The following is a 27,952-nucleotide window of genomic DNA, read 5'->3' as shown; positions in this document are numbered from 1 at the left end:
TCAGCGGCCGGCCATAGCAGCGGATCAGCGGCAGGGCAGCAGCCGCGGCGCCGTCTCCTGACCTCGCACCGCCGAGGCCGCGGCGCCCGCCACTGCCCGGCCAGACAGTGACGGGGAAGCCGTGCCGCCCCTCGGGCCGGAATTGCGCCATCGGTGTCGGGGTTCAGCTTGGGGCAGTGCGCGGCGAGAGCCACGCGCTGATGTTCTAGCCTGACCCGACACGCCCGCTTGACACCGCTCAAGGCAGAGAACACTACGACAGAAGACCGCACATCACTGCCGACCTCCTCCAGCCCAGTACACACTCAACCCGGTGTAAATAGCATAAGTGCTTACTAGTCTACCACACATACTGCCGTCAGCGCACACTGGCGGAAAACAGTGGACGCCAGTGACCTGGACGCGGAGCAGCGAGCGATTCGATATCTTTGGTGTGCTGTACGCAGGTGTGAGCGTCTTGCCAGCGGCCACGTCTGGTCCCCTCTTGCAGTATGAGATCGGGGCACCGCGCCACCGCCAGCTAGAGCCAGCCCTATCCCGATCCGTGTGGACTGGACTGATTCAGATCCGTGTGGACCGGACCTATTCAGATCCGTGTGGACAGGACCTATCCAGATCCGTGTGGACCGGACTGATCCAGATCCGTGTGGATCGGACTGATCCAGATCCGTGTGGATCGGACTGATCCAGATCCGTGTGGACCGGACCTATCCAGATCCGTGTGGATCGGACTGGTCCGCGGTCCGACCGCGGCCGGAGCACTGCTGACTAGCGCTGTCGCCTAGTCTGATCTTGCGAGGGCTGCGCGGGAGCCAGCTGCGCATTCGGCTGCGCAGGCGCTGGCCCAGACGCCGACTGCGCCGACACTGACTGCGCAGACGCCCGCTGCGCAGGCGTCGACTGCGCCGACACTGACTGCGCAGAAGCCCGCTGCACAGACGGCTGATCTCCCCAGTCAAGATGGCGCCGCCACACTGCTCGAAAAACGAGCACCTGAAACGAGGAGACTCCAGTTATCCAAAAAATGAAGCTTGCGTTTCTTGACTCCACTCACGAGTCAGAGATCTCGGTTTTTAAGTTTTACATCATCCCAACTTGCGGCATCAACAATACGTCGGTTGGATGCAGTGCGCCCTGCGGGTTATAATGTAAATGGTGTTCATCTTTCAACTCTGAACTTTGCCAGCATCGGGGAGATGACCCATGACGCCAGCCAGCAACTTGGCGTATCTTCCATTTTTGGCGCATGTTCCTTCCTTTCTTAATACTTTTTAAGCCGGCCATTCCTGTGAGCAGCCAGCTGGCCATCTCCTGCGCTTGGCACCGTGGGTGATGCGCCGAAAGACAGTTCACACTGCGGATACATTTGGATGTGTTCATGCCATGAAGGGCGAAATTCGTCATCACTGATGCCGAGGTCATCGCACGAGGCGTGACTCGGCTAAGAGCGCCGCCATCGCCCTCGCCACACACAACGAGCAGTGACGAAACCGAGACCCGTCTGTCCTGCAAACGACCCTCGGCACCGCACGCCACCATCGTGTATATCTGTGTATTATATATATATATATATATATATATATATATATATATATATATATATGTATGTTATGTGCGTTCTGTAGGTGTCAGCGGGTAAGCGTGCAGGCCAGGGACGGTTGCGCCTTCCTCGGAAGACCACTCACGGGTGTCACTTGCTCAGCAGGCCGCCGGGGGAGCTGTAGCTGTAGCCGTAGGCGGCGTGCTGCGGATACGCGTAGTGGGAGCCGTAGTCGGCCATGGAGACGGGCCCTGCAGACAGACGAGGGCGCACCCGGTCAGCCGTTGGACGGCAAGATCAGGTCAGATTAAGGTCAAGGTCAGCCGGTCCCGACCCAAGCGACCACCACGATTTGGCTGCGTCGCCCTGCTGGCGGCACTGAATGACGTCAGAACGATGCATTTTCGCGCCAACCGGACGGCAGCCGCCGTGTTCTGCGGTGCATGCTAGAATACCAGCCGGAGATTTATCCTGATAGCCTGTGACGCGCTAGTCAAGGTGGGCCAGTGACTTTCCACTATCAGTAACGGCGAGGCAGCGTTCGTTGCACATAATGGTCCACTGGAAGGGCTCATTAAGGTGACGTACCACCGACGACCAACCACCACACGCCAGATTTGTACAGTTTCTGGGACTAATATTGGGGCACGACGCACACGTAACGTATGCCCTTCAGCTAACGGCTTCATTCGTGCAGCATCACAGTCATACCGCGTCACGCATGCTCCATTCCATGCAAGACAGTGTCCAAAAGACCCTGGTGCTGACTTAAGAAGCGGAGCCTCGCGTTCGCCCTGCTGCGCCACTCACCGTCCCGCTCCGTGTCCCCGTCGACTGACGACGTCATCCTGACGTCACGCGGCGCGGGGTCAGCGCGCGGTGCGAGCACGGGTCGGGAGAAGGTGAGCACAGGAAGGCCTACGTCACCGGGCAGAGGACCAGGGGAGAGGGAGGCGCCGGGAGAGCGGCATGACAGCGGCGCCACCAGCCGCAGCACTCCTGTGACGTCACTGGCTTTCGCACCAATGACGTCATCGGTCGGCGCGGCGCGCGGGCTGCATAAGGAATGGGAGGCTGAACACAAGGAGGTCGCCCAGCGAGGGGTGCTGTCGGGGCTCGCCGGCAGACGGCTGTCATCTGGCTGGGCAGTGCCCGTTGACTGAAGGGTGCACACTGGGTGCTGGATCCCAGCTGGCGAATGGGTGTTTAGTGGGAAGCGGTCAACGGACGCAGGAGGCGTGAGCGTCAGGAACGAGGCACTGACATCCAGTGGAGGGGACGGCGAGAGTCGGACGTACCCACAGGTACTGCCATCTGTAGGGAGTGCAGAGAAACAGTGCTTTCAGTGCTTGTCGATGAGGAAATGCTTGGACAAGCACCTTATAAATATAAACAGCTTGTCGAATGCTCAGAACCGTGGTTCATTAAAATGATGGCATGTGCAACTGACGCTGCGCTCACAAAGATGCAAATAATCCAAAAGAGGTCATGATTGCAAGAGCAATTTTTCCCGACAAACAACTTGGTTAACGGTATTAATTGCTTTGAACAGCTAGGTATGCATTGTCATGGTTGCAGGAACAGGGGAGGGGGTGGATGCCAAGGCACCAAGCCTTCGGAGACGCTCATTTGCCAATGCGAACCGTAAATTAATTTCGAGTGAAACAATGACTTCTGCCGTTGCATAATCACCCTGCATTGTGCTAAGCGAATTAAATTTGTCGTTTGCCATTGCACGTGACTTCTGAAACTGGTTTTTGCTCGTCTTGTCATTAGCAGATGCATGCATAGGTCTTGTGCCGTTTGGTTCTTTAACTATTTTAACCCACATCTTTTGATCGAATAGATTCTTGGGACCCGCCCTCACACTTCTTGTGTGAGCCCTGGCCCTGCCACACATGTGCTCTATCGACCACGCTTTATTCATTCATCTATCGAATTAAGGAGATATGTCTTGCAAAGAGCTTACCTATTTTTCAGAACGAGCAGAGAATTGTGGTGCCTACGAGGAGGTTTTCAATCCCCCGAAAGATTTTACCGTTCTTGCGCTTTGTCTTTGGCAGTAGCGCTATAAGCTAAAATGACTATGAATGAATGATAAGCTAAAATGTGGCAATGCCGCAACCTACAACGTCAAGACAACATTCCTGGTAAAATGGGGGGGGGGGGGGGGGGGGCACTAAACGGATCAGGGCAACATGCCGAAGATTCTTCCGCACTTAATCTCAAATATGTTTCTTTGGCTGCCCCAACCATGTTCAGCCTTCCTCTCGGCACGCGTCCTTAAGCTGGTGCAGTGTGCCATGCGGTGCTTTTCCCCGCCAGTCATGCTCAGTGCAGAACACAGACCCATCTAGCGGCAACCTACCTTGCTGGTAGTTTTCCAGGCCGTCCGGTAGAGGCGCTGCTGAGCCTAATGTCGGTTTGGTGTCGGCGAGCGAGATCGGCGCCAGAGGAGTGAGGCCAGCAGGCGTACCTGGGCAGATAGCATCGTCAGCGTATGAGAACAGATTTGAGAGCACACGCAGAGTGAGCTTACCAAACCCCGGAGCAAAAAACACACGCACAAAGGGAGCTAAACAAAACCCCTAGGCAAGAGCACACGCAGAGTGAGCTTAACAAGCCCCGGAGCAAAAAACACCCGCACAAAGGGAGTTAAACAAAACCCCCTAGGCAAGAGCACACGCAGAGAGAGCTTGACAAGCCCCGGAGCAAAAAACACACAGACAAAGGGAGCTAAACTAAACCCCCTAGGCAAGAGCACACACAGAGTGAGCTTAACAAGCCCCGGAGCAAAAGACACGCACAAAGGGAGTTAAACAAAACCCCCTAGGCAAGAGCACACGCAGAGTGAGCTTAACAAGCCCCGGAGCAAAAAACACACACACAAAGGGAGCTAAACAAAACCCCCTAGGCAAGAGCATACGCAGAGTGAGCTTAACAGGCCCCGGAGCAAAAAAAAAACACGCACAAAAGGAGCTAAACAAAACCCTCTAGGCAAGAGCACACGCAGAGTGAGCTTACCAAGCTCCGGAGCAAAAAACACACGCATAAAGGAAGCTAAACAAAATCCTCTAGGCAAGGGCACACGCACAGAGTGGACTAAACAAATCCTCAGGGCAAGAGAACACACAGAGTGAATTCAACAAACCCTCCAAGCGGTAGCCCGCGCACAGAGTGAACCAGACAAGCTCTCAGAGCAAGAGCACACGCGTAGAGTGAGCTAAACAAGCCTTCGTAGCAAGAGCACAGGCACAGAGTGAGCTGAGCACACCCCCGGAGCAAGAGCACACGCACAGGGTGAACCAAACAAGCCCTCGGGGCATTGTGAGATCCAGTCTGAAAATGAAGCATGTAATGTGAACGCCCTTTGGCATCTTTCAAACGTTACGAAAGCATAGCAGCCCTACGGCGACAAGGCTGCCAGTACGGAGACCAAGCCATTTTAGTGACCCTGCGGCGGCTGACACTGACCTAGCGCGGAGGTCAGGCCCTGGGGGTAGCCCTGCGGCGGCTGGTGCAGGCCGAGGTCATACGGCGCCTCCAGGGGCGAGGGCAACCCTGGCGCGGCCCCGAAAGTCGGCTGTTCGCCGCCGAAGCTGAAGCCGATGCCGGACCCGGCGATGTCGGACAGCGAGCCTGTCTTGGCAGCCTCGTCCTTCACCCACGGCTTCGGCCATGACAGCTGCAGGGACGGCAGAGCAGCGTAAGAGAGGTGAGCGAGGCTACCTTAGCTACTGACAGAGGAGGGAGAGGCTACCGCCAGCACCACCACCAACTGCATCACGAACGTCTGGGAAGAAATGGCACTGGATAACGAAAGTAAATTCGGGATATCGTCCTCGTTGGTCACGTGGGATGTTTGTATCCATACGTGCTACTATTAACACTGTATGCGTACCAGCATACCAAACGAAGACGCTGTTCTGAACGATCACTCCATCCGCAATCTGAATGTCAAATCTCAGTCATTTGTTACAACTGCAAGATGAATGCCATCGGCTACCCAATTGTCGTGGCCTGTATTGCTCGTCGCATTGCTCGTCGCAACACAGCTCGCAACGTGCGAGATAATGATGTGTGGGGGGGGGGGCGGAAAAAGCGCCATGAAGAGGATGGAGCAATCGACATCAGCTGGCCACATGAGGACCCGCAGCTCATTTTTATGTTTGTCCTCAATCCAATGCGAACACACGGCGCATTGAACGGCGCCCGCACACATGTGCTTGTAACCTCATGAGAGACGTAACATCCATGACTTTTCTCTCGTAATCATCGCCGGCTAAACATTTGGCGGCGGGGAGGACAAGCGCTGAGCTAGGAAGAGGAAGCGCAGCGCGTCAGCTGACCACCGACCCCACCAGCAACAGGCTGTCCGGTGTTCCCTGGTGGCCGGCCGGTCACTCTGGTTCACCGAGTCGGCTCGGCGTCGGACCCGGGCCTTCCGGTCCGGTCCGGTCCGGTCCGGTCCGGTCCGGTCCGGCTTGGTTCGGTTCGGGTCGGTTCGGTTCGGTTCGGTTCGGTTCGGTTCGGTTTGGTTCGGTTCGGTTCGGGTCGGTTCGATTCGGTTCGGTTCGGCATTGGGTCCGGTCCGGTCCGGTCCGGTCCGGTGCGGTTCGGTCACTTACGCCTGAATAGTTGAGCTGGTCGGCCGGGTACTGTAGCCGCTGGCGGCGCATCTCCTCCTCGGCCGGCGACGCCAGGTCACGAACGTCTGCAGCACCGGCAAGGTCAGGTCAGGTCACTAACACTTTAGGTTAGCCATAACACCGGCAGGGTCAAGTCAGGTTGCAAACACCTGAGGCTAACCGTGGCTCCGGCAGGGTCAGGGTAGGTCGCAAACGTCTGCAGCGCTGGCAAGGTCAGATCAGGTCACAAACGTCTGCAGCACCGGCAGGGTCAGGTCAGGTCACAAACATCTGCAGCACCGGCAAGGTCAGGTCGGGTCACAAACGTCTGCAGCATTGGCAAGGTCAGGTCAGGTCAAAAACGTCTGCAGCACTGTCAGGGTCAGGTCAGGTCACAAACGTCTGAGGCTAGCCCTGACACGTTAGTTCAGAGCGAACTACAGTGACAGGTTATACCAGCATAGACCAGAGGCCACCGGCCCAGAACAGCACAGGTCAGCTCAGGCCTCGTTATATCGGTAAGCTAGAGCAGCTCAAAGTTGCATCAACTGCTGAGAGCTTGAGCTGGCATTGTGGCAAATTTCACTGTGGGTTTTTGTACAGTCAAAAAGCAGTGTTAGGTAATTATTCCACCAAAAAGTTCTTCTAGCGGTACGTTCTACAACAAAATCGGCCACGCCTGGTGATGCCAGACATTGCCGGAAGAATCAGAAATAAAGCGGATGCCTTCGCAGCACTTACCCTGGCGCGATTGATAGTAGTCATCGAGCATTCGCCTCTGCTCTTCGTCTGCGGGCGCATGACATTGATCATGATTGATTGCGTGAGATCGTGGGTGATCACTTCCGCTTATGCGCCAATCCACTCATCATATTATGTACTGCTTTATGTCCATAATCGAAAATAAGCATCAAACACCAGACAAACATCACGCTTGCATGATAGTGATTTAAGTGATATATCACCATTCAAGCACTACACGAGTCAGCTGGTAAGACTACATGAACACACTGCTGTGCCTCGGCACCAACCTGTTCATTTCACTGGCCTCGTGTTGATCTATCACATAATCCAAGCTACAAGCATATTGTCAACAGCCAACGTGCCATTTTCTTTCGCTCTGTGCGGTTCTGTGCGGCTCTGTGCGGTTTGCTCTGTTTGGTGTCTGCCAGACCTCCCCACCCCTCGCCTTTCCGCCACCTGGACGTCCCCCGGCTCCGCCCAACAGACCTCACGACGTCCCGTTTGTCCAGGAAAGCTATATGCATGAGCCATGAGTGGCCCCACGTGCGCCCCCCGGTGGGGGCCACGTCCGAGGGCCGAGCGCGTGTCCCGTACAGCGGCCTCCGCGTGGGCTAAGTCACGGCGGGGACCCCCACACATGTGTAGCTTTGCCCCACAATTGTTCACTCTCCTTCCCTACATAGCCCTGAGGTAGCACTGGCATAGCACTGGCCGAAAGGTTAATAATCCGCACCAAACCCAACTCAACGTCGCCTCCAAGTGTTGTCGCTCAGACGGCTGTCCACATGCAGCTACCACACACCAAAGATGTGATCTGCCCCCCCCCCCCCCCCTCCTCATGGGAGTACCCGGTGACCACTCCCCTACCACCCGCTCACTGCGTGACCGGCGCCCCGCCCCTCCCCGCCGAGCGCGCCGCCGGTCCGGCGCGTCCCTCACCGTCGTCCCGCTTCCGCTTGCCGATGCTGTTGCCGTTGGGGTCGTGCCCCGCCAGGCCGAGGATGCCGCTGATGCTGTAGCTGGGCCGCGGGTCGCGGGAGTCGGCCGGCGGCGCGTGCGTGATGACCGGGGTGGCCTGGCCGGCCGGCGAGCCGCCTCCGTCGCCCATCGGGCCGTGGCAGCCCCGTACCTTGTCCGCCGCCTTGTTGCGCACGATTCTGCCGGCCGCAGAGGGTATGACGTCACTGGTGCGGACGGCTTCTGTACATGGCTTCCGTGGGAGGCTTCACTGATTTCCCTAGCATTGGTCTGGTGTTGATGGCGTCATTGACATTGCGCCGGTGTCACTCTGGCGCCCCTGGCGTTTCTCACGTCCCTCCGCTGTCGGCGACAGCGCCATGGATAGTGGAGTTATAATCCGCACCAAACCCAACTCAACGTCGCCTCCAAGTGTTGTCGCTCAGACGGCTGTTCACATGCAGGAACCACACACCAAAGATGTGATCCGCCCCCCCCCCCTCCTCATGGGAGTGCCCGGTGACCACATCCCTACCACCCGCCCACTGCGTGACCGGCGCCCCGCCCCTCCCCGCCGAGCGCGCCGCCGGCCCGGCGCGTCCCTCACCGTCGTCCCGCTTCCGCTTGCCGATGCTGTTGCTCGCTCGCATACATTCCGCTGCATGTTAATGCTAGAGATAGACGTTCACGTCCTCCCTTTACCTGTTAATGCTGGAGACAGACGGCACGTTCTCCTGGTTGCAAACGTTCTCGGCCAGCAGCCGGTCGCGGATCTCCCAGGCGAACATGGTCGGGTTCTCCCGCTTGTACTTGGCGATGGCGTCCACCACGTGCGGCGTGGCCACCTTGGGCTTGCTGCCGCCGATGACCCCCGCCTTGAAGCTGCCCGTCTCGAAGTACCTGCCGGGGCGGACGTCGGGGTCAGGGGTCAGGCTGCAGCCCGCCGTCGAGCGCTGACTCGAGCCACCGCTCTGAACATCCGCGACGACTCCCTGCCCGCGGCGGCATTGTATCGCCTGGTGTGCTCTCCTTCGCGTTGTGATACTATGGATTAACGTTAGCTCCGAGCTGAGGTCGCTTGCGCTCGAAACGGCACGACGCGGTCAGTGACGTGCAGTCAGTGCAGTATGCGTCACTTACTTGTCACTTTCAACATCCCCTCCTCCTCCCCAGTTTGACGCGAAGCAATATACATGTTGCCAGGAGGTGGCTTTTATCGCCCGCTCGAAGCTGAACAATGGTTCATTTTAAGAGGGCTGATCAGACATACACAATTTCTTGCCGTGTGACAACGTGATCCATGATCCGTGATGGAAATATCATCATGAGCCACGCAAGGCAGCATACCTATCGGCTTGTTTTTTAAAAATATATGACGACAGCCGTCATTGCTGTGCTTCGCGTTCCAGTTTCAGGGATCTGCAGCCGGTGGTGGCTGCGAGCGGCGGGTGGCGGTGTGAGCGAGCGACGGGTGGCGGTGTGAGCGAGCGGCGGGTGGCGGTGTGAGCGAGCGGCGGGTGGCGGTGTGAGCGAGCGACGGGTGGCGGTGTGAGCGAGCGGCGGGTGGCGGTGTGAGCGAGCGACGGGTGGCGGTGTGAGCGAGCGGCGGGTGGCGGTGTGAGCGAGCGGCGGGTGGCGGCGGGTGCGGGCGACTCACCTGGAGAGGATCTTGCTGACGCAGCCGTGGCTGACACGCAGCTGGCGCGAGATGTCGCAGGCGCGCACGCCGTTGTGAGCCAGTTCGACGATCTTGTGGCGCACCATGTCCGGCAGCGGCCGGCCGTTGACGAACACGCCCCCCAGCTGGTTCACCCCGCCGTGACCTGACGGTGGCAAAGGTCAACGGCGTCAAATCTTCCTTGTCAGGACCCGCAGTCTTTTATTTATGTTTTGTAACTTGCAACCGTGCATTTTACCGCGAGGAAACGCCGTGCGACGAATCGTCACCAGTTTTCAGCAACTGAATCCGACGGAGACACCGACATCACGTGGTGTTACACGGCTTTGTTCTAGGTATCAGCTGAACTCGTCTGCGAAAGCCGTCGTGCACTGACGGTGCACGAGGGGTGCACTAATGGTTAGGTCTTCACATCGCGAAGTATCAGCTGACCAGTAAGCGGGTGTAAGTGCCGCTGGTGAGCTCACTCAGCTCACTCAGCGTGAGCACCAGCTCTCGCCCGTGCTCCGAACACCGGGCGGAGCGGGGAGGCGGCACAGCAGATCACGGGATCACGCAGGGAGGGAGGAGGGGGAGGGCGGTGCGGTGTGGGGCGGTGCTCTCTTACCGTCCTCGGTGAGTGCGTGATTGGTGCTCTTGCCACCCCTCTGAGGGGGGCATCTACCTGAAATCAAGACAAAACGTGCACGTTACATTCCGCCGTGATCAAGCCGTGCAGGAGTTTGTGAGCGTCTGCTGTCTTAAATGTTTGAGCTCTGAGCGTCCACATTTGGGGAGTTGTGACACCGTCCACGCACGAGGCATTGCCATGGCACCGAAAATGTGTGCAAATGGTCGAAAGACATACCGACATTGCCAGGATTCAATCAAGCGGGAATTAAGTATAGGATGGGAAGGAGCCACAAGACGTGAAACCTACAAGTGTTTAACATCGCGACGAAATATTTGTTTAATCAAAAAGTAAATGCCCATAAGCAAACATGTTCCTAAAGCCTAAAACTCGAGGTCACATGAGCATGGACCACTATGGAATCCAGGATCTGGTCCTTCCCCACCGTCCATCTTTCGACACCCGCTTTCTCCCTACGGCAACATCATGCCAGCAGCGCCTCTCGCGGCCGGAGACTGAACCGGCGGCTGCCGGACCGGCCGCTGTTCGCGGCCGCCAGGGGCGCTCAGGAGGCTCGGCGCCGCTGCTGCGCCGTCCGGCCCGACGCCACCGGAAGTGGCGGCCGAGGCGACGCGCCGGAAGTGTGGGGCGCGGGCCGGCAGCGGCGCCGCGCTGGCCCGCCGCCCCCGCCGCTCCGCGCGACCGCAGCGCACGGCTCGGCGGCCACTCTCTGGCCGGGGGTCTTCTAAAGGTCACCACACCAGGTCACTTGTTGGCACCACACCACACGGTCACGCAAACGACGATCAACCGTGCAGGATGACCTGGCTGCAGATCCATGCGCATTTATTGCATTGGTCATTAGCAGTTATATGGCCAACGCTCAGTTTCTGGTAAATCCATCCGCCCTGTGCGAACACGTAACCCTGCGACCGTTGATGGCGTCTCGATGCTCTGGACTGCGCTCTTCAGAACGGCGGAGCCAGAAGAGAACACCCGGCACGTGACGCATGCGCGAGCGGAATGGAAGCATATTGGCGGGAGGTTTTTTTGTCACGCGGCAGCAGCAGCGGCGGCAGCGGCGACGGCGGCTGCAGCGGCTGCACCTTTGGTTGTCGTGATGCAGACCCGTGTTCAGATCCGTGTTCCCGTGTTCGGATCCGTGTTCCCGTGTAATCCGTGTTTAGATACACTCCCGTCTGTCGTGTGCTACGAAACTGGCTTGCCCCTCTTTGAATGCACGGTATTCTTGCTCGTACGTTGCATATGCTGTCATAACGCTCTACGATGTGAGGTCGAGGCAATGTCCTCACTCTGCCGTTTTCTTTTTTCATTCAACTGTGTTGAGTCAAACAACAAGCAGCCGACACCAGGGAGAATAAATGCCAGAATTCTAAGTTCATATTTGACAGAAAACTTCTAAATGACGAGCAGTTCGTAAGCATTCAATATTATTATTGAAAGTCAGTCTCAATCTTGTACATTGTGTTGTAATCTTGCCATGGCAGCTTTCAAATTATCAAGTTTCACCTCCAATTACGATCCTACTTTCCTGATGGCTTTCCAATATTCATGTCTACAATCGCACCTCCTAATCCAGCATAGGTCAGCCCAACAAACGGTAAAACAATTCACAGTTCGACAAACAGGTGAGCTGTGACAAGCGAACAGTCCACAGCTGAACAAATAGGTCGCTGGTCGTCGTGTCATTCGACAGGATTTGTTACGTGCGATCGGTCTGCCCGGCGCTGTACGACGCTCCAAAACCACTAAACACATCACTACTAACGATGAAAAAAGTGGAGCAATGTGACGTTCCAAAACCGCTAAACACGGCACTACTAATGATGAAAATAGTGGAGCAATGTGACGCTCCAAAACCGCTAAACACGACACTACTCAAATAAAAAATATCAGATCAGAGTTCAAGGCAACTCATTTTCAACTCCTTTTCGGGGCTTGCAGTTTTGCGCCGCATTTTCACCCCTCAGCGCACCCTGACGACGGTCGCTGAATACTTTACACTGAGATCGGCGACCATGACCTGATGCATTGACGTCACTAACGAGATCGGTGGCTACTGTCGACGTACTGCTCCCAGCAATAGCATAACTTACTCACACTGTCCATTGTACTGCCCACCAACTAGCCAGCACTGACGCACCATCGATTGCTGCACCGTCCTCACTTGGCAGCGAGGTTGGACGGTATGACGGTTTTCAACGGGCAGAAGGAGCTTTTTGGCCGCTTCAGGCGCTGCATGTTCTTGCCACTGTGGCACGAGACACACGTACGGTCCAATGCTGGTTTGCACCTGACATCAGTCTGCATTGTTCGATTTTTCAAAACTGATTTTCATCAAACTCGCTGTCGCAAATGGGCTTAGCTACCGAGCCGGTCTGCAACACCATGCCTTTCTTTCTGCTTTCATTGGACGGGGGAGCTGTACGTTTTTTTGCAGCTTCCGTGTGAGAGCATGTTCGGCGAGAAGCTGTATTGGCGTGGACCGGTGGTCCCATCACAAGAAAAGAGAGACATCAAGACTCACCAAGTGATAACAGGCGTGGGACTGGGGGGAGGGGGAGGGGGCGCTGCGGAGAAGACGGGCGTCCCGCTCGCCACCACCATTTGAGGGGGCCCCGTTACCTTCGGCCGCCCAGCACGTTCGAGCTCAGGCACCACGCGCGGAATGACCAGTGGAGAGCGGTCGCCCGTCACGAGGACTTTTAAGTGATACTTGAGCTCCCAACTGACGTGGACGGGTGAGGAGCCGTGTTTAGAGGAGGGGCACCCATAACTTCACCTGGAGATGGCGCTCCCATCAGCGCTCGGGTTATCGCTGGGGTCTGGGGAGCCCTGCACTGTAGTACAAAGATAAGCGCGATATTCGCTGTGACAATCCTCTCAAATGGCGTGTATTGTGCTTTAAACGACGGTTGTTCGCTGCGCGGACCGAGCCGGAGCTTTTCGCAGGGTGCGTTAAAAACACCGACGTCGCTGAATCCGCAGAACCGCAAACACGCCAGTGTCGGCGGAAACATTCCGGCTAGCCCGCGGCCGCCGGAAACCAGAGACTGCTGTCTTTCCCACCAATTACCACCACTTCCGACCGGCTGCAGCGTACGCTGACGTCATACGATGACGTCACGTCAAAGGCACCGCTCCCCTAGTCCTGGTCAGGATAGCAATTTTGTGCAACATTGCTATTCATCTCTCTGCTTTGATTTAAATCTGGATTGTCACATCCTACCATTTAAATGAAATCGTAATGACAAGCATGACGCATTTGAAAAGAGGAGTGAGGGGTGACGTCATCACATGACTCAGGCGACATGCCCAGTCTTCCATGCTCGAAGCAAGTAAACATTCTCTAGGGGAGCCCAAGCCGCTGTTTTGGCTGGCCTGGTTTCTGCTGTGGTCAGCTCAGCATCGACGGCGAGGCCGCGGTGCTCGTGGTTACGCCGCTCATGCTGGTCGCCATGGAAACCAAACCAAACTCTGCACGCCTCGTCCAACGCCGTGGGATGCGAGGACTAGTAAGCCATAGGGAGGATCAGAGGATTGAGAAACTCAGACAATCAGAGGAAAAAGCAAAAAAAAATAAGAGAAAGATTAACCTAATATCATACAACGCTTGCGCGTACAGCCTGTATTCGACCCGTGCGCGCGTGCACCTGCGTCTGCGTCTGCGTCTGCGTCTGCGTCTGCGTCTATAAGAGACGGACCGGCCGCGGCCCCTGCTCAGGCGTGCTGGGATCAGATCGGAGCTGGGCATGCCAGCTGAGCCGATGAATGCGGAGGGGGGGGGGGGGGCCGTGGGGGCGAGGGCGTCAGCCGGGATCCCGGGCGGGCGGGCGAGCGCGGTCCGCTCCCCATCATTCAACCACCAGCGCGGTCCGCTCCCCATCATTCAACCACCAGCGAGGCGACACTGCCGTGAACATGGCCAAGAAGAAAACAGTGTCGGAGCCGGGCCCTGATGTCTCAAGAGCGCAACACCAGCCAGTGTGGTGGGGAGGGGGAGAGCAGACTGACCGTCGGGCGGCGAGAACGGCGCCGGCCGACGACCGCTGCGAGCGAGAGGGATGGACAGACCGGCCCGCGGCGACCGATGACCGTTGGGCATCCGACGGTGGGACGGCTCTCGACTGCACTGCAGACGGTCAGCATGTGCGACCACATCACACCCTTCACGCTGGTGGCCGCGGGGGAGGACGACGGCGCGTTGCCGTTTGACCGAGTGACGTCATCATGTGGCGTCAGTGGGACCGTCATCTGCGGCCGCTTGCGCGCCGACAAAAACTGAGCCCATTGCGAGGCAGGCTGCACATCCGACAGCCGGCTTCCGGCGCCGCCGAGCCGTCGCGTGACTGGTCCACACGACGAGCGGCCGGCACGTGGCCAGGGGCGGCGCCAGGAGCGCGGCAGGGACGGCACGCAGCAGCTATCACCCACACAGAGAGTCGACCGTATTGCGGCGCCGGTACCGTGGCTCTGCGCGACAAAGCCATGCGCGTCAGTGTACCATCACGTATCAGACAGATGTTGCTGACATCGCCTCTGCGCTCCCCAGCTCGCTGGTCAGCTCTGTGCGGGGTCTCTGTGGGAGGGATCTGTGCAATGGCTCTGTGCGAGAGCTTTGTGTGAGGGTTCTGGGCGAGATGTGGATTGGATTGCGAGGAGCCGGGACGCAGAGGGGGAAAATTTTGCCTTTCGGTGGATGGCTTGCCAAGAAGAGGCATATAGACCTGGAGCAACAAACTTTTGGAGACGAGGGAGAGAAACACGATGATCGATGAAAACCGTTCATATCAATGAATTGTATAATTGTGATAACTCGGGATAACTCAAACCAAAACGGTTCTGTAAAACATTGCCAAATGGCAAAGGGGCACTGTTGTTCATGACGGTGCTCAAGATCAAATAGCATAGAAATTTCGGTCATAACTGATCTCGCGCCTCCAGTCTTTTTCATGGCGCAATAGCACGGGACGCAAGACCGGCGGCCCCAGTGTAGCCGACACCAGCGGCCCCGGCTGGCGGCTCGCCGCTCCCACGGGCCTTCCGGCGCCGACACCAGGCCCGGAAGCCCGTCATTACACCCGGGGGCCCGTGTCCGCAGCCTTGGGGCGCGCCGCGGCCGCCGGCAGCGCCGCCGGTGGCGCGCGCGCGCGCGTCCCTTTCCGGTCGGCTGGATCTGGGGCGACGGCGGCGGCGGCGGCGGCGGCGGCGGCGGCGGCGGGCCCGCCGTGCATGGAAAACGATCGCGCCCGGCGCTCCGCGTAATGCATGGAGGTTATTTACGGGGAAAACCTGACTGCAGGGAGCGGAGATAGAGCTGAAAACGTGAATTACGGCCCGACGGCCGGACAAGCGGCTGGAAACGGATCTCCAAAGCGATCGATCCAACTCATCCCAAATGGCGAATGCCGTTGCGCGCTGGGAAATGTCACTTCGTGTGCAAAGCTACCACGGTGAGTTCAGCGACCGGATGAAGCCTATCACAGCTCCAATTCAGCAAATACCTCCGCTGAATATCCGTATCTCTCTCATTTACATTGTTTGGCCGCTGCCTGCGCCGAATCCAGGATACACAGTTCCCGCAGCTTTGTGTTTGGACGGGTGGAATGCGGAGAATGCGCGCGTCTGATTGTCGGCTGGTGACGGCGGCAGCGGCACTGGCGACATACTGGTGACAGTGCCGGACCGGTGGCCGGCTGTGGGTACCGCCGCAACGAGGGCACAACTCGCCGATCGACCTGAATCGGCCGGATAATCGACTGCATCTTCCCGCACGCTCCGACGAGGCGACATCTGCCCCGGACGTCTCGGAGACTGCGACGCTAGCCGGACGCTAACCGCGGAGACTGCGTGGGCAGGTATCACCGGCGTCTCGGCCACCTCCGTCGCACGCGAGCACAGGCCCAGCCGGGAGCACGCGCTGGGCCACCCCCGCGCTGGCGGCTCGGAGGCTGACACCGGAGATGGCTGATGGCGAGAAGCTGACGCCGGAGACGGCTGAGGGCGATAGGCTGACGCCGGAGACGGCTGATGGCGAGAAGCTGACGCCGGAGACGGCTAATGGCGAGAAGCTGACGCCGGAGACGGCTGATGACGAGAAGCTGACACCAGGGAACGGCTCTCTTTTCCGTAAACCTGGAGGGAACGTACAGCAGCAGAGCTCGGAGGTACCGCATCTGGTGCCACAATACGGCGCATGATGCGACACGGACAGCAGCTGGGACGACAGCCAGTCGAGGGCTAAGGCCCTCGTATCAGCCCTCTCTAACACAGGCTGACTGCTGTGGGGCTGACTGCTGCACAAGCAACGGGTGGTGGTAAACTGAGGAGGCAGCGTTCCACCTCATCGGCAGGGAGCGATGATAAGAAGAAAAGGGAGGGAAAGGAGGGATGGAGATATTAGGTAGGTAATACAACCAAGGGAATATCAAACTCCGGACTGACAGAACCAGAGGCGTCTTCAGTAGTTGCCTGCAATGGATACGTGTCCTCCCTTGTCAAGCTGATGGTTGGACATATTTTTGAGTGCGTGAATAGACACGAAAAACTGAATTTAGACGCGTGAAACTGAAGAGACCGGAACAATGCGGTGTTGTCACACAACTCGCAAGAAATTTTACGCGCCTACGGTGCACTAAACTGTTTTTTTTTTTTTGGTGACAACAGTTGGACTGTGCTTCCCCATTGCGAATTTCTACACACGTCCGCTGTAACACCGGTGATCTTATTCCATCACACTACATACTGCACCGGCCCAAACGCAGCCACTGATGTGAAGGAGGCTTGAAGTGCTGAGCATATCCTAACATAGAACTATTTCTTTACTAGTTTTACGGACCGGTGCTCCAGCCTGTAGTGTCCTGACTGATTGCATTCTGCGCAGCAGCCATGCATAGAAGTACAAACATTGCTTAAACTGGCACTCAACAACGTGTCGTCAATTCGGCATTGAATTGTACATGAAGTAAAAATGTGTTTAATTGGACTGTTGCCGACTTCACAGTTGTGCATATTAAGCTAAGCCCGTAAATAGCAATGAAGAGATTGCTTTTTGCGACAACGAAACCACAGAACAATCATTTCTTTAAGATTCTGATCATTCATCATTGGTGCTTGGTGTAGCACCCGTGGCAGACGCCGTTTATAATTATAATGAATCCCGCAGCCCAATCAGAACAGCGATGCAATCACGGACTCTTTGCATTGCTAGTGACATATTATTGTACAAATATGCAGCAATATAATTGAACTAAATGAAGTGTCACATGATCAGCGCGCACCTATAGGGCCATCCCTGTCAGTACCCGTACCCGGAGAAATGGTACCCTGTCAGTACCCGGAGACCGACACTGACGAAGCGGAGCACATCGGCAGGGGCTGAGCGGGCCGGACCATGTCAGGACCAGCACCTCGCTGCGGACGGCGCCGGCGACCGGTGGTCTCGGGACACATCGTCCGATCCAGGCCGGCCCGCTGCCGACCGTTGTACCCCGCTACCGACCGATGTACCCCGCTGGACCGTTGTACTCCGCTGCCGACCGCTGTACTCCGCTGGACCGCTGTACCCCGCTGAGCCGCTGCACCCCGCTGAGCCGCTAGACCTCGCTGGGCCGCTGGGCCTCGCTGGGCCGCTGGCCCCGTCCGCTGGCCCGCACCGGGAGATCCGTACCGTGTCATAACACGGTCACACGGTTACCAGTCAGCAGCCTTCAGCCTTGTCCTCAGCAGCCTTCAGCCTTGTCCTCAGCAGCCGGCCTTGTGACTCAACCTTGGGGAACTTTGGATTCGGAGGCAGGCCGAGCTGTGCCCGAACCCCGTGTCAGCAGTGAAACTGACACAGCAGCCCTGATTTGGCTTTTGCAGGCTCACCCACCGCTCCGTATCGTAGCGAAGAAACTACATACATTTTCGCGCGTTCACACCTGTTACAGTTACGTGCAAACATATTTGAGAGTGCGACATCGCTTTAAGCTTGTTTTGACATCAATATAGCAGCATTTTGACATCATCTAACATAATTTGCTCTCCGACGTAAGAATGAGGTAAGAACTCGTGAAAAATTGCGTGGGAAAATACGATACTCTTCGCTCACGTTTTAAAATTACACGCTTTCACCGCTTGTCAATGTTGAGTGGTCAGGACAAGCCCGCGATAGCACTGGCAGCAGCATTCCACATAGTTGGGAGAATGAGAAGGATTGTGCAAGTTGTGGTGTGCGATCTGAGGTCTATTTACCCCGTGTTATGTCGTAAACCCATTTCACCGGAGCCCGCTAGCCTTGCGTTGCGAACACGGAGCAATTTTGCGTGATTTGAACAGTGCGTTTAGGCATGTCACTATTACAAAGTAATTATTCACCTGTCTCCAATTTTGGAGTCCTGCCGTGGGATCCAGGCGGTGAGGCCGAGCTGCTGATGTTTAAGTATTTAGCACAGCACACAAAACTTTGCAAAAAGGCTCGCCTTTCCCCAGTGCCAGACTCGTGGCGAAGCCACCGGCCCTGCCGACCTCATTCCAGCGCATACGGCCAAGAAGCTCTTTGCACGCATGTACATGTGTGCGTTAAAGAAATCTGCGAAAAATTCGCGTGACAAGAAGGAAGGGAATAGTTTTATTGAAAGTGGTCGGTTTGGAACGCTAGAAACATCTGATTGTGAGAGTTCAGAATGAAGGATTTTATCACCGATCCCATGCACAGGTACAGCCTCGATAACCTGTTCATTCCAGCCTGCTGCTTTCACAGCTCATTAGTGGCCGCTTGGCTTCGCTTTTAGGGTGTTTAAGTGCAAATGATTCAGCATAGACAGGGCGGGGAATTGGCGCAGAATCCACAAGGTCGTTGGAGCGGTGCGTCATGGATTATCCTGGAAACACAGCTGCTGAATTGGCTGGATCATGCAAACCTTTACAAAAGCTCCCACCGTAAACCGGACTAATTTAGGCTTGGTTTCAGCGAGTCGCCGTGACTCAGAGCACGTGACCACATAGTTTTCGTTTCATCGAGTGCGAGCCCGGGTCGAGCCATTGCGCTCCAAACAGTGCATTGTCCGTGAAAGCCCACGCTGTGTTTGGAAGCGACGCAAAAAATCGGCCACCTGCGAAGTACTGGTGGGGAAAAGGCATGTATGTTGAGGACCAAAAACTCCGTTCAGACTTTCTGTTGGAGAGTTCAGGCTTCAGCCTGCCTGTTAGGCCGGCCCTGGCAACCGGCCAGACTGCGCCACGGTAGACTCTGTCAACAGGGCGCTCTCCCGACGTAACGGGTGGGGGTAGAGGGTGATCGGGGGGGGGGGGGAGGGGCTGTGCGCCATACTCGCCTCCGCGTCCTGCGACTGGTCATCGCGCCACTACACGCCGCTGCAGGCGCCGACACTCAGAGGCGTAGCCAGGGGTGTCAACAGGGGAGGCTGAGGCCGCCCGCTGCCGGTGCCAACACACAGAGGCGCAGCCAGGGGTGTCAACAGGGGAGGCTGAAGCCGCCCGCTGCCGGCGTCGATACACAGACGAACCGTCTGACGTGCCGGCGAATGACCACGACTGGATGCCTTAATTCTGGTCGCGCAGAGGACTTAACACAGACGTTCCCGGCGCGGCCCGGCGCGTGGCGCTGGGGTGCCCGTTCCTCTTCGCGCCAGGCAGACCCCCCCCCCCGCCGGTGACGGCGCCCCTGGGGGCGGACGCGGCGTTCTCGGCCGGCAAACGGGTGAAAGTGTGGGAGGGTCGGGCCCGTTTTTAACCTTGGGGCGCGCACGCGGCGCGCTGCCGGGTTCCCATCGGAGCGGACCAGCGTTCCCAAGTGCGGGGCGCCGATTTGGCACCGGCGGCGAGGCGGCCGCCCCGCCTGCTCACCGGCCACCCCCAAGCCGTGGAGGACAAGGCCTTGCTTTCCGACAGCGCCTCCGACACAGGGTGAGCCCGTGAGAGTTTGTGAGCCTGCGAGGTGAGCAGCTAAAGACGCCGGTGAGAGCCTGTGAGTCGGTGAGGGGATCAGGCGAGGACGCCGGTGAGAGTATGTAAGTCGGTAAGATGAGCAGCCGAGGACGCCGGTGAGAGCATGTAAGTCGGTAAGATGAGCAGCCGAGGACGCCGGTAAGAGCATGTAAGTCGGTGAGGTGAGCAGCCGAGGACGCCGGTGAGAGCATGTAAGTCGGTAAGGTGAGCAACCGAGGACGCCGGTGAGAGTCTGTGAGTCGGTGAGGTGAGCAGCCGAGGACGCCGGTGAGAGAGCTTATGAGTCGGTGAGGTGAGCAGCCGAGGACGCCGGTGAGAGTCTGTGAGTCGGTGAGGTGAGCAGCCGAGGACGCCGGCCGGCCGGGCCTGCCGCGCCACAGCCGGCGCCCTTTGTTCTGCCCATCTTTGGCCGCGGGCGCCGCGCACTGGCCGCCGACACGCCCTTCCGGCCGGCTATTTCCACCGTGCAGAATTTCATCGTCAGCGTTGTCACTCGATAATACAGCACCAGATGCGACAAACTCGCTCAGCGAAGCTGGGAGAGGGTACAGGATGAGCCGAGGCTTGATTTGGCGGTAGCTATACATCAATGGGAAAGGCGTGAGTGCCAATCAGCTCGGAATGATCAGTGATTAAGTTTCCAGCCCGCGTCACGGGTGGAACGCGGATCGTTACACAATTTCTATGGCCTGCGAGTGTTCCCCAGCGAAGTGGGGGATGTCGCTGGATTGAGATTGATGTCCCAATCACTGGCACCATTTCCAGAAATGACATTTAGTTCAATTATGAAGAACCGTAACAACCAGCATTGGACGAGTTTTTTTGCGATAGGTGGACGCATTTTTCGGTCTAGACTGGTATCCAGTGCAAAGTGAAGCGCGTTGGCTAGTTCGTGTTGTTTCAAGCCGTGCCGGAACCACAGGCCCGCTGCTCACGGGCTCAATTTCGGAAGGGGATTGCGGATTCTTAACATGACGCTCTATACGGAGGCAAAACATACACAACCGTTGTTCGTACTGTGTCTAAGTCAGCAGAATCGTAGGCCAGAAATGACAGCCGCGCCCGGCCTATCGAAGTCCAAGCCGTGAGCCCACAGGCTGGTGCACGTGCCCGTGAGAGGCTGACCTACAGCCGGGGACACCACCGGACCGAGCAGCCCACGCTTCCCAGTGTGTCAGCCCACGCTTCCCAGTGTATCAGCCCACGCTTCCCTGTGTGCAAGTTCACGCTTCCCAGTGTGTCAGCCCGCGCTTCCCATTGTATCAGCCCGCGCTTCCCTGTGTGCAAGTTCACGCTTCCCAGTGTGTCAGCCCACGCTTCCCAGTAAGTCGGCCCACGCTTCCCAGCGTGTCATCCCACGCTCCCCTGTGTGTCAGCCCACGCCGCCGTCAGCTGCGTCGCCGCACCGCAGCTCGGCCGGTGGCCACGTCAGAGGGTGCACCTGCCGGCGCCCGTCCGGCCCGTCCGGTCCGGCCGTCAACGGAGGCCGGTCGGCAGGCCGGCAGAGCGGGTCCTCCGCGCGACCGAGGCCGGCGGCGACAGCAGGCCGGACTCTGGGGCGCGGGGTCGGGACTGAGAGGGAGCTCAGAGGCGAGGACAGGGCCGGTCTGGGGCTGGACGGACGGCACAGGCGACATTCATTGCGCATTCGTTCGAGCAAGCCCCAGACTCGCAATTTCTAACACACTTTTTATCCAAACCGTTTGAAGCGATGGATTCCTGGGATCAGAGCTCACGCTGAGCATTGCTTGCTGTGTGGGCCCTGACCCCTACCGTCCGATCGCGCAATTCCAGGCAACGCCAGACGCTCGCCACGGCCGCCCTGCCCTCTGACGTCATCTGCCTTTATCGTGACCGCCGCCACCGGTCACAGACCAAATCTGTCAAGGACAGACAGCGAGCGCTTAAAGCGACTCGAACCCACCCCGCCAAGGGCGGGTGGACCGGAAGGCAGGCCCTCTAACCCACCGAGCCCCCGGGACAGGCAACGCTACTGCGTAAAGCGGAGACGAAGTCCGCTTGCATCTCGCAGGCCTATGCTACCTCCAAAAGTGTTTTGTCTCCTCCTCTGCGCTCCAGATGGAGTGACGGACCCACTCCCTCCCCCCCCCCCCCCCCGCCTTCCCATCCGATCCTACAACTGTGCTGTGCAAAAGTGCAGGGACAGTCTCTTATCTGTCTTGGATATAATGATAAGCAGATTCAATACGTGCCCCAATATACCAGGGCACGATAGAGCTTACCCAACAGTCCAGGTCAGCACATAAACGTCATTGGCTTACATAAACTATGTGAACAACCAACTATGGCGTATCACAGCAGCCACTTAACCATGGGGCACGGGGCGAACCATAGCACGCCATTAACCGTGCCCTTGTGCTATGACGAAACACAAATTGTACCCGCTCGCCGAATTGTCCTCTTAAATGAGCTCGCTGAGATATCATTAGCCAGCCTTTCATAGAAGACCACTCGACAACCGCCCGTCTGATGTGAGCCGTCTCACGACCAGCCCGGAGCGTTTTGTCCGTCGGTTCTGTCGGACCGTGTGAGGCAACTCCGTCAAGAAACTGCGAGCCCTGCAGTCCGCCTGCGGCGCCGGCCGACGGCTCGTGGGAATGGCCACAAATAGGGAAGTGGTGTCCCGCCGCCGCGCTATTACCGCCGCCCAGCCGCTCGCTCCGCGGCAAACACCAAGGCCGGCGCATTCCTGACAAGTCTAATGACGTCACTGGGGACTGTCAACTCGCGGCACGTCGTCTGATGACGTCACTCTCGGACTCTCGTCGAGGTGTGCCTCAGAGTCTGCGGGATTTTCCACACGAGGTTGGAGCTGTGTCTGCAGCTGTGACCGTCCTCCAGCTGTCGCAGACGATCATTCTCTTGATCTCAGAGGTTCAGAGGCTCAGAGGCTCGGTGGAAGAGAGCTCTACCTAGGTGCTCCAGCTGTCGCAGACGACCACTCTCTGATCTCAAAGGCTCAGAGGCTCAGAGGGCAGAGGGAGAGGCTCGGAGGGTCAGAGGCTCGGTGGCGGAGAACTCTACTCAGGCGCTCCAGCTGTCGCAGACGGCCGGTCTCTGATCTCAGAAGCTCAGGGGCTCAGAGGCTCAGAGGCAGAGGCAGAGGCAGAGGTTCAGAGGCTCAGAGGCTCGGTGACAGAGAGCTCACCCAGGCGCTCTGGGGCGAAGAGCTCTACCCAGGCGCTCGGTGGCGGAGAGCTCACTCAGGCGCGCTCGGCAACCGGCCAGCACCGGTCTCTCGGACTCAGCACATCAGAGCAGAGCGTCAACAGTCGGCACGCAGCCGTCACGGGGAGGGAGGGGTCTGTGCCGTGGCCGTGAGTAGTGCGGTGTGCACGGGCCGCCAACCCTGCGGGCACTCACGCTTCTTCCGTGACGGCTCGTCGCCCATGGCCAGGAACTGCTGCTGCGAGGCGGCCATCTCCATCCCGGTCATCAGGCCTTGTGTCGAGGCCGGCGATTGGTCGTAGTCGCTATAAAAGTCCTCCTGATTGGAGAGCGACGCGCCGGGCGACAGCTGGGCTTGGATAGAGGGGGCCAGGTTTGCCAGTTTAGACTGAAAATAGAACGAAAACGGACGGTCAGTATTTGCTCTAAAACGGAACAGAAACACATCCTTAGCGACAGTCTAACAACCCCTTGAAAAGCCTCAATGTAGAAGAAACATTATGAGTTATTCTGCATCAATAATTTTCAATAAATCTGAACTTTAGATTTGATCTGAGCTTTAACACGAAAAACAGATTTATATAGATCTGATATAGATCTAGATTTAACACGGATATTAAATAGATCTGAGCTTTAACACGGGGAGGCCCGTTGCCCGCATTGCGCCCACCCTCCATCCGCATTGAGGATGGGCCTCCTCAACATCCCACCGCGATGTTGAAGAGGCCCATCCTCGGGCGGCAGCGAGCCCCGCGCCGGTGATTGGCAGCTTCATCAGCGGAGCGGGCGCTAACCGGCCGTCCCGGGAGTCCTCCCCACTTCCCGCGGCGGCTGGGAAACTGGACCAGCGGAGCCTCCCCCCCCCCCTCCCCACTTCCATGACCAGGGTGCGGGCCGGTAAACAGAGCCATCACCGGTGGCCGCCTGTTCGGGCGCGATCGGCCGCCACATCCGGTTGTTGGTTGACACCTAACAAACGATATGGAAGCCCTTGTTTCGCCTAAAACGCTCCAAGTCGTTGCGACGAACAAACCCCCGGTCACGCCAGGTCTGCGCATGAACGGCAGCTCAACGAGCTCAAGTAGTTCACCGCGTCAACGCTTTCAATACGAGGTATAGGCTGTCCGCGAACTTTAATCTCTGCAGGCATTCATGCGACGTGTGCGATCTTCAAACATCTAACCCCTGAAGTGGCGGAGGGTGATCCGCGGCTAAACCGGCGGCCGGTTATCCGCGGCTAAACCGACGGCCGGTGATCCGCGGCTAAGCCGACGGCCGGTGATCCGCGGCTAAGCCGACGGCCGGTGATCCGCGGCTAAACCGACGGCCGGTGATCCGCGGCTAAACCGACGGCCGGTGATCCGCGGCTAAACCGACGGCCGGTGATCCGCACCTGAACCGTGCAGACGGTGGCAGGGCCCCACTGCTGTGACAGTCGTGGTCACATGGGCCCGACTGTTGCAACCCGGCCTTTTGCCGGGCACCTTTCGCTGCGCAGTTAGCCGTATGCCTGCATTTACATCAGCAGCGAGTGGTGTGGGGAGTAGAAACGCGCCAACAAGTTGGCCCAACAAGCCTCTTTCAGAAACCAACATCTTTTGACAGGACTGACGTTGACTGCTTTGACAGGACTGACTGACATTGACATGATCATGGTGGGTGGGCCGCAGCCCCTCACTCCATGTTTCTGCGTTTATCGCCCATGTAATGAGATATGTAAAATGAAGGGATGATAATTGAATGCCAGGTGTCATTCGCTGCCGCGAGGCACACTCCCCACTTTCGACTGATGCTTTTCTGTCCCTGCCTTGCTGCACCTGGGCCATGCGTTTGAGTTTTCCCTTCCTCTCTGGATCTGAGGCCTCTGAACTCCAGTACAGCGGCACGACGCTCCGCAGGGAGACCACGCACACCAGCGCCGTCCGCCGAGCGCCCAGCGCCACGTCTCAGCCGAGCCGCACTCTGGCGTCGATGGCGCACAAGAAGGCAACACCAAGCCGCGTCATGGAGACTTCACCGCTGCTCAGGGCCAATAGGATAACCAAGCAGGCGGACGGGTCAGATTCTGCCCGACGCCAATAGTTGTCATGCAATATGACAGGGTTGATGTTAAGCTTCCGTTAAAACAGTGGATGGGCGCCGCGGCTTCCTTCCGCCGCATTGCTCCGTGGAGACTTCCGCCGCTTGACTCACAGGAGACGGCTATGGCGCTGCTTCTCAGGGGGGGGGGGGGTCGATATCGACCTGCGACGCAACACAAGAGACGAGCACCAGGCCGGGATAGGCAGAGCCGGGCCCGGGCCGTCCCGCGGCGCCGGTAGGTGGTAAACCCAGCCCACCCTCTTCCCGGCACACGGTCAGCAGGCGCCCTCCGCCACCTCCAGCCCTGACCCTGTCCGACGGCGGCCGTCGCCGGACAGGTCATGGAGCGACCCCTGCCGACCCGGTCTGGCCGTCTCCGGGACAGCCGCCTGAGGCGCGTCGCGCTCCGGGCGGGCGCTGCCGGACTGTCCGGCAGGCAGCCCCCCCCCCTTCCCTCAACAGAGGTGCAGCGCCGCTCCCACGCCCTCTGACCCCCGCGCGCGGGCGGCACGCGCCGACACGTGCCGGCTTAGACGGTAAGCGGCTTATCATGCCGGCAGAGAGCGAAGAGGCCGCCGCACTGCCGCTCGTCAGCCGCACAGCAGTGCGCGTTGTGTGTGCGTGTAGTAAGCCATCTGACTGCCAGCGTCCTGAGCCCTCGGCAACGTCATGCCTGGCTGCCAGTCGAGTGTCAGTGACACTTCATCACACCCGGAGGTAGAATGGAGGAGAGGAGTCGCATGTTCAACAAGCCTATCTTGGCTGCGTTGGCCAGCATGCGGGTGTGTATTTTGGAAAGTGCAGATTGAGAGCACGTTTTCGAGGAGAAACACAATTCCAGCACAGGAAGCTTCACACCCACCTGTGCGTGAGACACAACAACTGTGCAATGTCGATAGATGCATCAAGCGGAATTTTCTGCGCACCTGCTGCGTAGCAGGCTGCGAAATTCATTTCAGATTACCACGCCATTGTCGCGGCATTTCCTGTGACGTCAGTCTTCCGATGTCAGCCCTGCCCCACGTGTGCGATGTGCTGTCTTCGGCACGGGCGCAGGCGCTCAGCCACGGCGCCGACCTCAGTCCCCGTTGCACTAACGGCGATTTCACCGGCGTCGACACGCGTGCTGCTCTTCTGAAGGTGCCTTCATGAATCACAGCTTTCTCCTCGTTCTCGTCATGAACCGAAGGCGATGCAGGTGGGAAAACCTTGTTGTAGGCCAAATCCTCTGTTAAATGTAAAAGCTTTAAAATACAGTGAAAATATAGTGAGGTCCGTACGTTACAACGGTATTTTGGAGCAGATGTTTGCCTGTTTCAATGGACATTCAAATATCTCGTAATATTTGAACATTTATTTAGTTTCTGAATCTTTTCGGAAGCCAGACATTGGGTAAAATTCTCAACTATCTCCAACTGGGATCCTTGCTTTCATCTGGATTTATTAATCCATATTAATCTGGATTAATATGGATTAATTTTTAATCCAACTGGGATGCCCAGCTTTAATCCGGACACTTCTGTCCGAAATGGCTGTGCCATCCCTGACGTCGACCTGCGTGTAATGCCCATTCCAACGTAAGCTGCTGCTGTTGTAGAATATCCCCGGGAGGCTGTGCGGCTCTGCGCGAATGTGCGGTTTCGCTGAAGTAGGCAACAGGCGTGGTCGCACATGACGTGTACTGTCCACTGTGCAGGCAATGATCCAGAGCCAGGTGCTTCGAGGTAACTCCCGCTGCGGCCTGGTGACGCCGGACACTCCAGATCCCGGAGCCCGGCGGCCTGACAAGGGCAGCGCCGCCGCCGCCGCCGCTGCCGCCGCCAGCTGGCCTCGCCGGCCGGGGAGACTGCCGGCGGCGAGGCCAGGCGACGGCCGCCCGCCGTCACCAGGCCGCCGGGAGACGGCCGTCACCAGACCGCTGGAGGAGGAGATCACCAGGCCGCCGGGAGACGGCCGTCACCAGACCGCTGGGAGGAGGAGATCACCACACCGCTGGGAGACGGCCGTCACCAGACCGCTGGGAGGAGGAGATCACCAGACCGCCGGGGAGACGGCCGTCACCAGACCGCTGGGAGGAGGAGATCACCAGACCGCTGGGAGACGGCCGTCACCAGACCGCTGGGAGGAGGAGATCACCAAGCCGCTGGGAGACGGCAGTCACCAGACCGCTGGGAACGCCCCCCCCCCCCCCCGGCCCAGGACCGGTCCAAACCCTTTGTCACCTGAGTGGGTACCGCGGGTTGTTTTGCCACACTCGATTTGGAACGGAGAGGATTTCAGTACACGTTTGACGCTCTCATGTGCGACTGAAAATTGTTTTAGCCGCTCAAATCATGCCATGAATATGCGTCAAACAACAACCTAAATCGTAAAATCACCGTTTATGTTTCCCTTCAGGTTCTGTAATATTTTTCACATAATGATAATGTTCACAGAAATCACAACATGTTCAGGATAATATTTAATATAGGCGTAGGTTCGCCCAGGAAGTGGAAAGTGGGTGGTGGTGGTGGTGGTGGGGGGGGGGGGGGGGGGCATGCCGATTTGAGAGA

The 27,952-nt window shown here is 57.8% G+C and overlaps 1 protein-coding gene across 1 annotated transcript; it reads right to left on the bottom strand.

Annotated features, from left to right (window-relative positions):
* Window positions 1-23: 23 nt before the first annotated feature.
* LOC119092852 (paired box protein Pax-5) lies at window positions 24-23,700 on the bottom strand. The gene is made up of 11 exons (XM_037215773.1): window positions 23,514-23,700; window positions 10,155-10,211; window positions 9,527-9,692; window positions 8,572-8,769; window positions 7,852-8,069; window positions 6,910-6,957; window positions 6,205-6,254; window positions 5,015-5,225; window positions 3,909-4,016; window positions 1,686-1,791; window positions 24-993 (listed from the first exon to the last, which is right to left on the bottom strand). The coding sequence occupies exons 1-10, from the start codon at window positions 23,584-23,586 to the stop codon at window positions 1,691-1,693; spliced, it is 1,230 nt and encodes a 409-aa protein (XP_037071668.1). The 5' UTR covers window positions 23,587-23,700; the 3' UTR covers window positions 24-993; window positions 1,686-1,690.
* Window positions 23,701-27,952: the final 4,252 nt, after the last annotated feature.

This window comes from Pollicipes pollicipes, unplaced genomic scaffold (assembly GCF_011947565.3).
Source record: "Pollicipes pollicipes isolate AB1234 unplaced genomic scaffold, Ppol_2.1 Scaffold_1600;HRSCAF=1878_pilon_pilon_pilon, whole genome shotgun sequence".
Taxonomy (NCBI): Eukaryota; Metazoa; Arthropoda; class Thecostraca; order Pollicipedomorpha; family Pollicipedidae; genus Pollicipes; species Pollicipes pollicipes.
The sequence above is the reverse complement of the archived record's forward strand: the minus strand, read 5'-3'. Positions and strand labels throughout refer to the sequence as shown.